Source organism: Anolis carolinensis, chromosome 1 (assembly GCF_035594765.1).
Source record: "Anolis carolinensis isolate JA03-04 chromosome 1, rAnoCar3.1.pri, whole genome shotgun sequence".
Classification (NCBI taxonomy): Eukaryota; Metazoa; Chordata; class Lepidosauria; order Squamata; family Dactyloidae; genus Anolis; species Anolis carolinensis.
In genome coordinates, this window is record NC_085841.1 from 23,637,324 (window position 1) to 23,652,775 (window position 15,452).

Below are 15,452 nucleotides of genomic sequence, written 5' to 3' on the forward strand. Positions count from 1 at the left end.
ATTTCAGTGTTGTATCTTCTGGGAGAAAGGGGCTATTTTATATGGAAATGGCTTGGGAAAAACTGACTATGCATTCTAGCATGGCAAGGGACCAGAGAAGAGCAAAAACATATTTTAAAGATGACAAATAGCAGAAAGTATAATATCTTTATAGTTAGAATTTATAGTGATCTGTCAATCATGCACAGAAAGTCTACAGCAACTTTAAATATGTATGCTACCATAAGAAGAATATGAGTAATAATAATAATAATAATAATAATAATAATAATAATAATAATAAATCTTTATTTATATACCGCGCCATCTCCTTGAGAGAACTCAGAGCAGTTTCCAGCATATACAAAACAGTCAGTTGTCAAAACAACATACAATGGCATGAACAAACAAACATAATAAAAAAGTAGAATCGGAGAAGGGTTTGAGTAAGATCTCCCATGAGCCTGTGTGGTGTTTTATTGCCTAAGCTAGTGGTTCCCAAGCTAGTGGTTCTCTAGTTGTTTTGGACTTCAACTCCCAGAAATCCTAGCCATCTTGCCGGCTGTTAGGAATTGTGGGAGCTGAAGTTCTTTTGGTTCTCCAAAACACCTGGAGAACCAAAGGTTAGGAACCAACGGTTGGCTTGTAGAGAGGCATCAATATTTGCCTCTCTAAAAGCCAACAAGAAATTATACTAAAAGCAAGCAGCATGCAACAACTGCTGGACTACATCATATTGAAGCACTTTCTTGCAGTCTTGTCTGATATATAGGGATCTCAAGAAAGCAAGGCACAAAACAGATAAGATTTCTGAACCAACATTTCTTGCTGACACTGTTTAGTAAAATGAATACATTTAATTTATTTTGTATCATTGTCTTTTTTTGTCATCTCTTCCTGATCTGGGAGTGCCTGGGTATTTCTACAGAAAGTTCTTATCTAGCACGTATTTTCCCCCTTCTTTTCCTCCCTTCCAATACCTACTCAGATTTGGCTTGGTATTCTTTGCTCATACAGATTTCTTGAACTATTCTGAAATATGTGAATGTTTTGGGAAGGAAACTTGCAGCTCCACCAAACATACAGGAACCTTACGTAATGTGATATTTTGCATACCAAATCTTGAAGTGTTCTGATCTCGGTCACAAGTGGTCTTTGCACAGTCATAAGAGCATTTGCCTAATCTTTCCTACAATCCCAGTTGCACAACGGCTAGACTTGTTAACAAAAAACATGGTGGGCTCAAAACAATGATGAATGTTAGCCTTTCTTTTCAACTAATGATTGTAAAGGTGCTAATGAAGCACTTTAGTAGGAGCTTAACTCAGAGCACATAAACATCCCTATTTTCAGTTTTAGATATATTTCTATATATTTTTCAATGTAAATTGGAAAGTCTGGTCTGATATTAGAATAAACTATGAAAGAAACAAAATTATTTGATAGGAAGAGCAGTATAATTTATGACATATATACTTGTGTTATTCTATTGCTGCTAATTGTTAAACCACTGTAAGAAACACATTGCAAATAGAGATGTGTGCGGTATTTGTTCCATTTGTATTTCTGTTTCATACCATCCATTTGGATGGCACAAAATGGCAAGTCCCCGGAATAAAAACCAGCTCAAAACAAAAGGCAGGCAAGAGCCGGTATTGGCTCCAAGCCTGCTTTTCAGATCAATCGGCTGCAGGCCCTGTGAGGCCCGGATGCACCTGTAGGCCCGGGTGCTTTGGGCTGAAAGAAAACAGATCTTTCAGCCCAGAAAACAAAACAGAACAAATGTCTGACCTCCTGATTTTCGGAGGTCAGACGAAAATGGAATAGGGCCCCCACTGAAAGCTGGGACACGAAACGGGACAAGGTAAGTCCTGAATGCACATCACTAATTGCAAATCTATGGAAAATCATGCCGAGATCCAGAACTGGCTCCAGATCCACCTTTGGCCTACTTTAGACCAGATCTTGACAACTTGTGTTTATATCTTTGTAGTCGATTGTAGGCAATAAAACTGCCATAATTCATGATGAAGTCTAAAAACTCATGCTGCTTTAACTGGTAATTTGAAGATGCAACAAAAGAGTGTTATGGCAGATCAACACACAATTACCATTATGATAGTTGCTACCATGTTGAGTTATAAGATATTTCTGGGCAGCTACACTTGATTTAAACATTTTTAAATTGTACAGCTTTGCTTTAATATAGGGTGGTCATGTGTCCTAATGTAGAGATTCATTTTCTGTCTAAAAGATTAGTAGAGTGTAGTCCTCAGTTTGAAGGGCATTATGGTTCAAGTTCATGTTAAAGAAAAGGGAATTTGAAAAGTGAGGAACATTCACAAACAGTACCCACGACATCTGTTCTCTCTTCTCTATCATACCACCTCTTCCTCTTACATCTGTTGATCAAGCCTCTGGCAAGTGAATGGTATGGTAGATTTCATGCAATCTACCATATCAAATCTACTACTTCAGATTGCGGGATGGTATTTCTGAATATTTTCTAATGGGAAAGATTCAATTAGAACTCTAACCCAACTGGAAAGGTCGGGTTAACTTGCTTCCTGTTCTGTTAGAAGTATAATGTTAGTGAAAAGCAAGAATATATCCACTAAAGTGGTTTCATTAGTCAACATTTATAAGTATCACTGATTTCAGTACATCTGCTTTGGCTAGGGCTTACTGGATTTAGCCCTTAATTTTATATTCCTAATGATTTTTTTGCTGGAACCATACAGTCCACTTCATAAACTCAAAATCCTCTGTCTCATTTTGTCTAAATCCTCTGTCTAATTTTGTTATTTGCAGAGGCCATGAAACAATCTACATCAAAACTTCATCCTGGTTCTAATCTGGAGCATTCCTAAATGGATTCTCCATCACAGGACTACAGGATAGTGTTGACAGGACCACAAACTTTGCAATTCCCAGACAAATTCAATTCAATTAGATTTGTCCATCATGTTTACATTGGGACTTTATTCATATTAATTCAGAACATGCTCATCCATGTGGAATGCAACCAGTGTTACCCTCAAAACTGGGGCAGTTCTTTTGCTTGTATCCATATCTGAATTGCCATTTTCGCCCCATGTTGCACAAACACAGACTTAAAGTTATGGCACTTTTTTGAGAAATCAATCACAAGGAAGTGCATCACAATTTATCACACTGGAAATGCAACACTGTTTCTCCTGTTACATAAAGAACCCAAGAACATCTGGAGGGCTAGACATTCCCCACCTGTGCAGTCGGTTGGATCCTTTTACCTGTCATCACAGTAGGTGAATTTCATGTCCATGCTATGACGGCTCAAGAAGGTCTTACTATCCAGTGGGATGTCAGTATTGGAGGGATGCTGAATAGGTTCACACATTAATACAAGGCAGGACAGGAGAGGCTCCTTATAACCACACAGAGCATGAGGAGGGCAAGTATTGTAGACTTTAATTTGTCCAGTGCAGTGCAAAACCTGAAACAAAAGAGAGAGAAAGATTATTTATATTATTAAGCAGTAATTTTATCCCATATATTAAATCTCCCAACCAATACAAGGGAAAAATATCTTGCCTTCCATGTGGCAGATTTGAGATTTACAGTTCTGCCTCTGTTGGTAACAGTGCATTTCATCCTCATGAAGAAGTCACGTTCCATGGACATCTCTTTGTTTTTTTTCCCAAAGCCTGGACCTAAGGAAAAGGCAGATGAGATTTTTCTTGGAAAAAAATGACTTGATATAACTGCTGCTGTACTGCTTAAAAACTACCCCTCTTTGAGTTGAGTATTTATTCTTGTCTATCCAATAAGGTGAAAGCATCCTCATTGCCATTTGCTCAGCCTAACAACATTTTAAAAAATTATTTTTAGAGTGCTCAACCCCCATATACCCCCACTGTGGTTTTAGATTGGTCAAACATGTTCATTTTAGCATGTGGGTTTGCCTATAAACTCACAAATCCCAAATCTGTTTTTCATGGTATTCTAATTTTTTGTGGTTTCCTCCCACTAACATTCATGTTTTAGGATGCATTTCTCTGTGCAGCATTTTGCTAGGAAAATTAGTTTGCACTTTTCAGAGAAACATGGATACAAAAGGCTAAATGACATTCCAGTTTGTATATATATTCAAAAGTGAAGACATGGTAAATACTTATTCCAATGTGAATGGAACAGAATTGTTTTCCAGCCCTAGTTCAGATTAGGACAGATCAATCTGTTTTCAATCCATGTCAATATCACATGTCTGTTCCATTCTGTTTTGGCATTAATGCCTAATTAAAATACTGCTTATTTTTAAAGATATTTTCTCAAAATATGAAACACATAAACACACACATAGTATAAACTTTCCAAACATTTTATGTTGTACCCTGTTCGGTCTTTTGAGCAAAGAAGTACAATATTTAAAGGCTAAATTGAGTTTTGAAGCACACTAAGCCAGGACTGAAATATTGTCAGTTTGTATCTAAGACCCCTTCTACACTGTCATATAAAATCCAGATTATCAGATCTGAACTGGATCATATGGCACTGTAGACTCATATAATCCAGTTCAAAACAGGACCAATTTCCTGACAGAGCTGTTATTTTTCCTTTGTACTGGGAAAATGTGCAGAGGTGAACATGCAAACATTGAATGGTCCTCTCAATCTCTCTTATGATGTACCTGCTATAGCAATTTTAACTATCATGGTTCCATACTCCCCTAAAACTTGAGGAAACACTTCTTCTCACTGAGGTTTGAGATCATTTTTAGGTCTTTCCATTGGAAATATCTGTCATATTTTCTTCTTCAGCAAACACATTACAGTGTTCCCTCACTACTTCGCAGTTCGCTTTTCGCGGACTCGCTGTTTCGTGGTTTTTTAATAAACACTAAGATAATATAAAAATTATATAAATAATGATTTACAGTGGCAGTGGTCTCAGTCGGGTGCGGGCAGCAGGGCGGAGAAGGAGCCCAATTGGTAGCACGAGGAGAAGGTGGCGGTGCCATGTTCCCCTGCCTCTTTTTTCCCTTCTTCCCTTCCTTCCTTCATTCCTCCCTCCCTCTTTCTACTTCCTTCCTAAGGAGAAGCCTAGCATCCCTACTTCATGGATTTTCACTTATGGTCCTGGAACGTAACCCCTACGATAAGTGAGGAAACACTGTATCTTCATTTTGGCAGATACATTCTCTTGTGAACCATGCCTCAAGCCCACTTTTTAAAACATTACTTGCCATTCTTCAAGCTCAGGTTTTCTCGAATTTCCTCATGATCACACGGGTGAGTGAAGTCAAAAATGCTGTGCCCAGTCAATTCCACCTGGTTGGCAATAAGAAAACAAAACAAAAATAAAATCAAAAGGGAAAATGAGAACTGTTGGAATACAGCTGATACTGCAACATAACTGTATACAGGAATATTCTAGACTGTCAAATCTGCATCTTATTTTCCCCAAAACCTGGTCTTAGCAACACATGGGCTATGAATTTTTGTGGCTCCCAAGCATCTCGTATTACTATTAGCCCTCAATGACTAAACTGCTATGTCATTAAAATTTGGTGCACTGTTTAAACATGCAATTACTTTCTTTAAGTATAAAGCCTATAGGAACTGTGCACTTTATATTAAAGCAGATAAAATCCCTAAATGTCCCCTTCCATTTCCACTGCATTCCCTATGTTTCAATGGGTCCTGTCCCCAAGAAGTTGCCATTCAAATACCATTCAGAGGCTCAAGACACTGTATGACAAAACTTCCCATTATCTTTTAGATATTTCTCATATTTCATAGTCTTTGTGGAGGTACTTTGGATATATGGGAAATGTTTCTTTTTTTCAGGATCTCTATGCAGAAGGTGACATTAAGAATACTATTTCAATAAGTGTGTGTGTTTAAGGGTGATGCAAATCCCTTTTGACATCCCCTCCAAAAGTTATGGTTGTATAGGCAAAATGGATGGCACATTAACTGAGCAACAATGTACACATTAATCATCAGTATATATTTACTTGTTGCATCACATTGCTGCAAACAGAGATCTTTCTACTCTCTTCATTCAGTTTGTCCCTAAGACTGATGCCTTCAAGTCACTTGTTTACTTATGGCAATCACATGAATTTCATAGAGTTTTCTTAAACAAGGAAAATTCAGAGGTGAATTTGCCAGTTTCTTCCTCTGAAATACCTAGCTTACAGCACCTGAAATTCATTGGTTGTCTTTCACCCAAGTACTAACCATGGACATAGTTTCATAGTTTCTAAGATAACACAGGGCCTGGTTCTTTTAGGGTTTCCAAACAGGTTTCTTGCTCCCATGATAATGAACATACCTTTCCCTTCATTTGAAAAGTATTTCAGCAACTACAGTATGCCTCTCTCAGATTTACAGGAGCATTAGTTGAATTATGTTGAACACACCACCAAAAGGGAGAAGCGGATGCAATTATAATCCAACTTGCTCTTTGAGAAATTAATAGAGGATGTGTTACCTGCGTCAAGCCCATGTATTTGCTGATGTTCTCTGACAAAAAGATCATGTCTCCATCTTGTGTGATGACAGTGATAAATCCCTCCAAAGCTTTCAGGTACAAGTTGTCCATCTGCTGATCTGACTCAATTTCTCTCTTGTTTTCAGTGCAGACTGTGCAAAGAGGTGGGAGGAAAAGAACAAAAAAGAAGACCAGAAATGACATTTAGGTGATTGCTTCCAAAACATGACCAGACATCAACACCTATAATGTTTCCAGTAACATCCAACAAAATGTCTGCAATGTTACTTTTACTGGAAAAATATTTTAAACAGAATATTATGGCATAGTGCTATAACATTATTGAACTTCACATAATATGGCAGGGGCCAACAACTGTCTCTCCTCCTCTCCTCTCAAAGAGCCAGAAAAGGGAAATGACTGCCATTTTCTGATGTGTGTGTTTTGGTTTTTTTTTTTTACATTTTCAATCAATGTTCTTCATTTGGAAGTGTTCTTGACTGAAGAGTGTTACAGAAGTATCCATCACTCCTGAAATGATAGTTGACCTATTTGGGGCAATTTCTCCCACTTTGTGGGTTGGACATCCAAATAACCCATAGCTGCAGATTCTTTAACTGTAATCTTAGGAAAGCCAATTTGGCAGTAAGACCACTGCATTTAGTGTGGTCCTAGAGATGCCTGCTTACCTACCACCAAAAAGGGGGGAAACATCAGTACAAATTAAAACACTGAACCGCATAAGATTTCATATGCTCATTTTATTTATAGATGTAAACTTAGAAATAGATATAAATAGAAACAAAATATATTACACCATAGTGGAGAAGCCACAGTTACCACTTGATATATGTGTCTGCTACTCCAAGTACTACTATTCATTATTAGCTTTGGAACCCCTATTTCTACCTACTTTTGAACTCTAAACAGAACTTGAACTGATCAGCTCTTCAAAGAGAGGAGGCCTTCAGAAGATTCATTTGTAAATTAGGACACATGGTTACCACAGTTTTGCTATTCACAGCTGTCAAGCTGACTTTACTTATAGCAACTCTCTCCCAATCTGTAAGTATCTTGCTCAGGTCTAGCAGATTCAATGCCATTGCTTCCTTGATTGAGGAAAATTTCCCAAGCTCTGTGCAAAGCACATGTCTGACGCAACCAAGGCCAATGGCCCATGCAATCTTTATGTACATTTTTGGTGAAGAGACTTTCCAAGAAAGTTCGTATGAAAAAGTAAACATCTCCTGAAACAGGAAGTAAAGTGTTTGATCTCATACCATTCCATGGAGTTAAGTTTTTAGCAACAAAAGGACTAAAGTGGATTGCCTGTATTTGAACGGTTGTGCTTTTGGACTGCAAGCTTAATGAGGCTATAAATAGGCTTGAGTGGTAGAAGGTTTCTCCATTATGAAGCTTGTTTGTTTCTGGCTTCTACTTTATATAAAAAGTGTTTTTGGTAAAATTCTGGCTTCCTTAAATGCAGTAGGCATATGGACACTTTGAAGTATCTTTTGAGTTGGAAATATACAATCTGTGACATTAGAGGTGTCTCAGCCATGGGCAATGGCATGAAGGTACCCCTCCCAACTCTTATGTATATGTTCAAGGGATCTGAAAACTGCAGTACTTGGAGACAGAACATCTATCAGCCTGACAGTGAGAATGATGAAATAAGCATCAGTTACAAGGCAAAATTAAAACAAACTGACAGTAATCACATTCAGAAATAGTATGAAACTACTATAGAAATAAGTATTGAGCTCACCTTGCCCCACTTCTACTTCAACAAGTTCTTTCCATCTAAGCATTAACCAGAGTTGGCTGTTAAATTAGTGCCAGAGCTCAAGAAAAACCCCTTAATTGGTCATCATGGCTGAGGCATTCTAGGACTTTGAACAAATGCTAGAATTCAAAGCACTGATTTATAGTAGTAAATTAAGTTCATGTTTTTCACTACTGAATGAAGGCCTTATTGCCTGAAAGAAAGGCTTCATCTGAATGAAAGCAAAAAGGAGACAAGACTTCAAAAATTTGGAGCACCATAAAAGGACATTATGCTGACCAAAGCAAAGGAAAATATCCTGGATCCATTTCCCATATAAAAATTGACAAAGCTCCAGGCAATGGATTCTTGCTTCGGCACCATCCTATGCAGTGGCCAAGAAGAGCAAGCTACCTGAGGAGGTACAAGGTTATGGCACCTAGGCACAAAAAGCCCTGTCCACAAATATCTTTCCATCACTGGGACACTGATTTTCCTGGATGGAGTCTGTTCATTGCCAACTTAAATAATACTCCAAACAATGGAGTAACGTTACATTTGAACAAAGTGACCCACACAATGTTTTTTATGATGCACATCCTGGGATGGCTACTTTTTTGCCTGCTCAAGGGTTTTATGTTTTATGTGAGTTGGGAGTTGTGGAAATTAAAGCATTAACACTGGTAACTCATACTAGTTCAAGGGCAATAAAGACTGAGAATCAGAGAGAGGGAGGGACCTTCATGGATATTATAATTTGAGTCCTGCTGTCATTCCCAAGTAGGATAAATGCATTGGACTAATGGATGTTATTATTGATTTATTGGGTCTACAATTGTTGGAAATTGTCCCTTGATTTAATTTGCTTGATATTGTATACTGCTACTGTCAGGCTATTATTTCTCCCCTTCCCCCCCCCCCCCCCCAGAAGCTGGCTTTTTTGCTCTGACCATGTTAAAAAGAAGTAGTGACGGTGTCTTCTCTATGATGGCTACCACTATACATACTTTCAGGCAAAGATGACTGAAGGAGGACTTCTCAATCATGGCTAGAGCCTCATTCTCTTACACTATTCTTAAAATAATGTAGTGTTCCTATTTTATAACCACAGGCCCAGCACTATCAAACCGTACTGTGCTAGCATAAACAGAAAAATTTACTGAGAAGAACAAAGTAACCAGACAAGATGATTGGCTGGCCAGCCAATGCAAGACACTGACACACAAGACATTTGGAGCACACTTTAGGGCTGGATACAACAAAATCCAAAATGCCCAAAATGATAATGTTATTGGGACAACTAGAAAGCACAAAATATATCACTGGCTTCTTCATCAGGTCAAGGTGTTAAAATCACATTGTTGTGTACCTTCAAGTAATTTCTGACTTATAGTGACTTTAAGACAAACTTATTGTGGATTTTGGAGGGACTGAGAGTGTGTGACTTGCCAAAGGTCACCCAGTGGGTTTCTATGGTTGAGCAGGGACTCAAACCTTCATCTCCAGGGTCATAGTAACGCTCAAGCCACTACACACACAAGAGAATACAAGTGATGCTGTTGAGAGTTACAGGCCTACATCTCTTTGAGGTTAATCTCCTTCTTGGTCACAGGGAGACAAAGGGCAGTAAAAGACAGGCAATAATAGTTCAAATTCATTAGCAGCAGCAGCAAAGTACGGTAACTTCCATTGAGATCCAGGCTATCTCTGTCTTGTATGAGGCTGATCCTGACACATTTATCCCAGTATCCGCTGCCACTATTCCATTTCCTAACATCAGAAGCAGGCTAATTTCAAATCAATATGAAAGACATTATCAATGAAAGCGAATGGATGGAATAGACTGCATATTTCACGGCCGGGTATCAGAGCCACTGTGATGAACTTCAATAAACTCTAGCAGGGAGGGAGACAGCTTACTCATGCATCCAGCTATGCTGAGGCTAGGTTCTTGAAGCAATTATTGACTTGTGCTCTGCCCAAACAATTTTCTAATTAAGTTTTGTAACAAGAGCTACATATATGCTCTCCCTTTGAGAAAGGGTTATTGTGAATGCTGACAATTTTGGTAATTAAGGCCTTTCATTTTACTGTTTACACTCAGCACTGAAAAGAAATAACTTGAAGGATGTATGTTAAGAACAATAGAAAATTGTGCCAAAGTTATCCAAGGACACATTTTGACTGTTGTGCAGCTCCCTACTACACATTTCACTTCTATTTAAACAGGGCCATGGGTAGCAACATACTAAGTCAGATAATTGGTCCTTCTGATATTTTCTGCAGAGCTTAGTAAATTATGTTTTTTTAAAATTACAATCCCCAGAATCTCCCAACCAGTATGGCTAGTGACCATACTGGCTGGGGATTCTGGGACCTGTATTTCAAAAGGGAACCTTTCTATGCTCTAATTATGTGACAGCAAGACTCCAGGATTTCAGAATGTAGTCTTTTACAGACCTGTCTGGAGATACTAAAGATTAACACTGGAAGTTATATATGCATCAGATGAAAGCTGACATTGAGCTTTAGCTTTTCCCTCTGTAGATGGATACAGATGTTGATGTTTTTTCTGTGGTGGCAACTTCTAAATTGGCTGCACGCTACAATTACGGCGTATGAGAAGCAAGTCATATACAAGCTAGAGATGTGCCTCAGTAAATTTTACCACAATCTTGGAACCAATTAAACATCTGGATAGGTCCACAAGCCCATTTTTGAAATTGACATCGGTGAGCAGATAATTTCACCGGTATGAAATCCCCTTTCCTCCTTACTATCCTAGAGAACAAGAGTATCTTCCAAATTTTAGACAGATTCTTGGCCTAAAGTACTCAGAGACCACTTTACCTACTAAAATCCTTCTCCATCATTTTGAAAATACACAAAGTTACCTTGTACCTTTTCTCAATCATGCAGAGTTAGAAAAAAGTATAAATAATCACGTGGCACTGCCCTTTTATGACAAATGGCTAGTACAATAGCCCAAGAAAATATTCTTTTATGCTAAAAATATCCTTTGTAAACAAGCTTTGATTGATTCCCACTGTCAGGATATGCAGTTCCAAAGGGCCAAGATACATTTCCACAGATGCTTGCTCACTTCCTTTAGATGTCTTCTTGTAATGCAGCAAAGAGCTCAGATTGAGATTCTCTTTGCAAGAAGGAATGGCATCGGTGAGATCCAACTTCAACACTGCATAATCCAACATACAGAAGTATCTACTCTCATTATTCAAGGGGATCAATTGTACCTACTCAAAGCAATAAAATCAGTAGACTCCAGTAAGAAGACATGAAACATGTACTGTCTGAGTATCCCTGATCCGGAATTCTGGAATATGAAATACCGTACTCCAAATTCCAAAACTGACATTATGGGTGGCTGAGATAGTGACACTTTTGTTCTTTGGTGGTTCAATATAAACAAACTTTGCTTCATGCACAAAATTATTTAAAAATATTGTGTATAAAGTTCTATTCAGGCTATGTATATAAGGTGTATATGAAATATAAATTCATGTGTTTAGATTTGGGTTTAACCTCCAAGATATTTCATTTTATCTCAAGACCTCAAAACATCCAAGACATTCCAAAATACATGGGAGAAATCCAAAACATGACTTCCAAGCATTTTACATAAGGGAAATTCAACTTGTATTTACCAACCATGACTGTTATCCTACAATACAGTTACAGACCCATAACCAAGAACTGCATCCATAACTGCTCTGTATTCTGTTATACTCTGGCCCTATTGTCACCATCATAAATGCTCCCTAAAACTGTAACACAATATCATCTCCTGTCATACCTTAGCAGCCACAGCAACTGTTACGAGTGATGTAGATCAATTCTATTGGTGTATCAGAGTAGATCGGGGTGTTATTTCCAGCTCCCTCCCACCAGTGATCTGCTGTATGATGAAGAACTGGAACAGGAGCCATCCTACTGTGACTCGATCCAGTCCTCTATTGCCTGGAATGATTTCTGGTGATTAAGGTCCTTTTACAGATGGCCTTCCATATCCATGGATTCAGCCAATTATGGCTTGGAAATAAATTGTGGGGAGGAGGGGAGTAAAACTTCATTTTGTCATACACTGTGCCCTATATTCATGCCTAGGCATGCCCTGTTGTAGCCCCCCACCATTTCACAGATCCTCAAGCTCTCTGTGGCACTTGTTTGAGATGTTCATCATTTTATGTAAAGGACACAATTTTGCTAGACGACTGCATTCATGGATTTTGGTATCTATGGGGGGTGGGAGGCGGGTCCTGGAACCAAACCCCAGTGGATATTGAGGTCCCACTTGACACATTCACAATAAAAGTTGACAATGTAGGATCTCTGTCTATATTCATAATGATATAGAGCTGATTTTACATTAGAGCTATCTTGATATAACACCACATTTCAAATCATATGACCTGAAGATACTGGGTTGTAGATTTTACCCTAGAAGAAAATAATACCATATATGCTTTATAGCTTCCTTGCAGCTATAACCAGATATTAAAGTACAGACAACTGCAGTGCCTGGCATTCAAATTGGGATTATTACCCACAGCTAATCAAGGGAAATAACTTACATCAGCCCTAGCCAGAAGCCACAGACTATCTGATTAAAGCAACACTTCATACAAATGTTATACAGGCAAGATGACTTTAAAAAGCTCATTAAGTTCAGTAGAATTTATTTATGATTAGAATTACACCAGAAAGCAATGAACACCCTTACTTATTAAAATGCCCTGGGCGAAAAGATTGCAACGTTAGCAGTACACAAGCCTATCTAGTGAGTATGTCTTGAGTTGAGGTACCACCACCAGAAAAGCACTGTTTTTTGTTTTGGCAAAGGAAGGTGGGCTTTGGAGAAGGATCATCAGACAGTGTTTCTCAACCTGGGGGTCGGGACCCCTGGGAGATCACGAAAGGGTGTCAGAAGGGTTGCCAAAGACCATCAGAAAACACATATTAATTCAAAGTGCTCTATAGAGTTAGGTGAACTACATCTCCCCTAAATCACTGTCAGTTCCTCCCAAATCCCTCCAGTATTTTCTGTTGATCATGGGGGTTCTGTGTGGGAGGTTTGGCCCAATTTTATCGTTGGTGGGGTTCAAGAGGCTCTCTGACTGTAGGTGAAGTATAAATCCCAGCAAATATAACTCCCAAATGTCAACATCTATTTTCCCCAAACTCCACCAGTGTTTACATTTGGGCATATTGAGTGTTTGTGCCAGGTTTGGTCGAGATCCATCATTGTTTGTGTCTACAGTGCTCTCTGGATGTAGGTGTACTACAACTCCCAAACTCAAGGTCAATGCCCATCAAACCATTGCAGTAATTCCTGTAAGAGTTCTGTATGCCAAGTTTGGTTCAATTCCATCATTGGTCAGGTTCAGAATGCTCTTTGATTGTAGGTGAACTATAAATCCCAGCAACTACAACTCCCAAATGACAAAATCAATCCGCTCCCAACCCCACCAGTATTCATATTTGGGCATATCGGGTATTTGTGCCAAATTTGGTCCAGTGAATTAAAATCCATCCTGCCTATCAGATATTTACATTACGATTCATAACAATAGCAAAATTACAGTTATGAAGTAGCAATGAAAATAATTTTATGATTGGGGGTCACCACAACATGAGGAACTGTATTATGGGGTTGGGAAGGTTGAGAACCACTGCTATAGAAGGTAAAGTTTCAGCAATTAGAATTGCCTCTATAAATTAGGTTATTTCAAAACTGGTACAAAATGCACAAATCTGCTTAGATTGACAGTAGTGAATGAAGACAAACAAATCACAAGGAGAAAAAAAGGGTGAATAAAGATTTGTTCACTCTACATTCTGGTATGTAGTTTGCTATTACCTCTTTCCTTAGAATTAAGCTCCACTGCATTTGGAGACTTGACTTATAACTGACAACATTGTTTTAAACTGCCTATTTGTTTCCAAGGAAGAAAAATAAAATAAAAAACCATTATGAAGAACCTAGATGACACAGGTCCAAATCCAGTTGATTCTCAGAACAACAGGAATTAATAGGAACTTGGCAAATTAAATCTTGTTCTGATTGAATGTATGTATTTGAGACAGGACTAACAACTGGACAAAGGCCAACATGATTCAGCAAGGCTATCTTTAAGGTATGTACATGCAGGTACTTAAAATGTCTTTAGTGTGTGCATAGATTATGAAATGGGCCACCATCATCCCAAAAAGCTTGCAACATTTACAAAAAACATTCGTAAGCATCTCTTCCATACCCAACCACACCCTGTTCCCTAGTTGCTCCCTGGATTTGCTAATATTTGTCTTGAAAGAAATCTATCTCGTAGTCTTTTTTTCTTTTTTTTTGTAAAAACTTCCTGTCTGTTTCTTATCCATCACTTTTACCAGCAATAGCCATGAGGGGAGAGGAGGGGAAACTCAACTGTTTCCTCCACCTGCTCAAGAAAACAGAAAACAAGGAAGGAAGAGAGAAATTACACTTTCAGAAACCCTCACAAATGTCTGCTTGCTAAAAATGGATTCCAGACAAAATGGTCATTAATGTCTTTGTTTGTTGAGTCCAGTTCTAGGAATCCTGTGGCTCTCCAGATGTTATTGGATTGCCACCTCCAGGATATCTTACTATTGGCTATGTTGGCTTGGGCTCATTGGAAAAGCAGTTCCAAAACATTTGAAGGGCCACATGATTTCCCAGCCCCACTAAACTGAAAAGTCTGGGCTTTGCTCTCTATTCTCTGAAAATCATCTTATCTAACACTGGCTCTTTAAAAATTTAGCTTGTAAATCTAAACCAAGTCTTGGAAACACAACACCTACCTCCTGGCTCCCCTAATTTGCAACATTAACCATTATATTTTTCTTTAAAATACACTAACATTTCCCATTCAGTAGGTAGCAAACCCAGTGTAGTTTTACTCCAAATTGTAAAGGAGCTATCCACTGTAATTGAATTTATTTTTAGGACTGGGCTCAGTGCCATTTAAAGTTCTTTGAAAATGCCTTTAAAACTCAGATTAAAATTAAGGGCTGATTCACTAACATGGAAACCACCAGCCACTAATGGAATGTATGCTAAACTTAACCATAGTTAGCATTTGAACAGAATAAGAATTATGTATATAAATAAGGCAATGGTGCTGGCATTTTGGGTCTTCCAACTCCGTTTTTTACATAAGGTGCCTGGCTTTATTCATATTTCCTGTTGTGCATT

General features: G+C 38.3%; 1 protein-coding gene across 2 annotated transcripts in view; it reads right to left on the reverse strand.

The window, feature by feature from the left end:
• Window positions 1-15,452, reverse strand: part of epas1 (endothelial PAS domain protein 1) — a 129,638-nt gene that overhangs the window by 35,817 nt on the left and 78,369 nt on the right. For both annotated transcript variants that reach the window (XM_062971230.1, XM_003225178.4), the window contains exons 3-6: window positions 6,457-6,608; window positions 5,204-5,288; window positions 3,553-3,671; window positions 3,252-3,454 (exon numbers count right to left, since the gene is read on the reverse strand). In XM_062971230.1, the coding sequence (XP_062827300.1) occupies window positions 3,252-3,454; window positions 3,553-3,671; window positions 5,204-5,288; window positions 6,457-6,608 (559 nt within the window). The remainder of the gene's footprint in view (window positions 1-3,251; window positions 3,455-3,552; window positions 3,672-5,203; window positions 5,289-6,456; window positions 6,609-15,452) is intronic.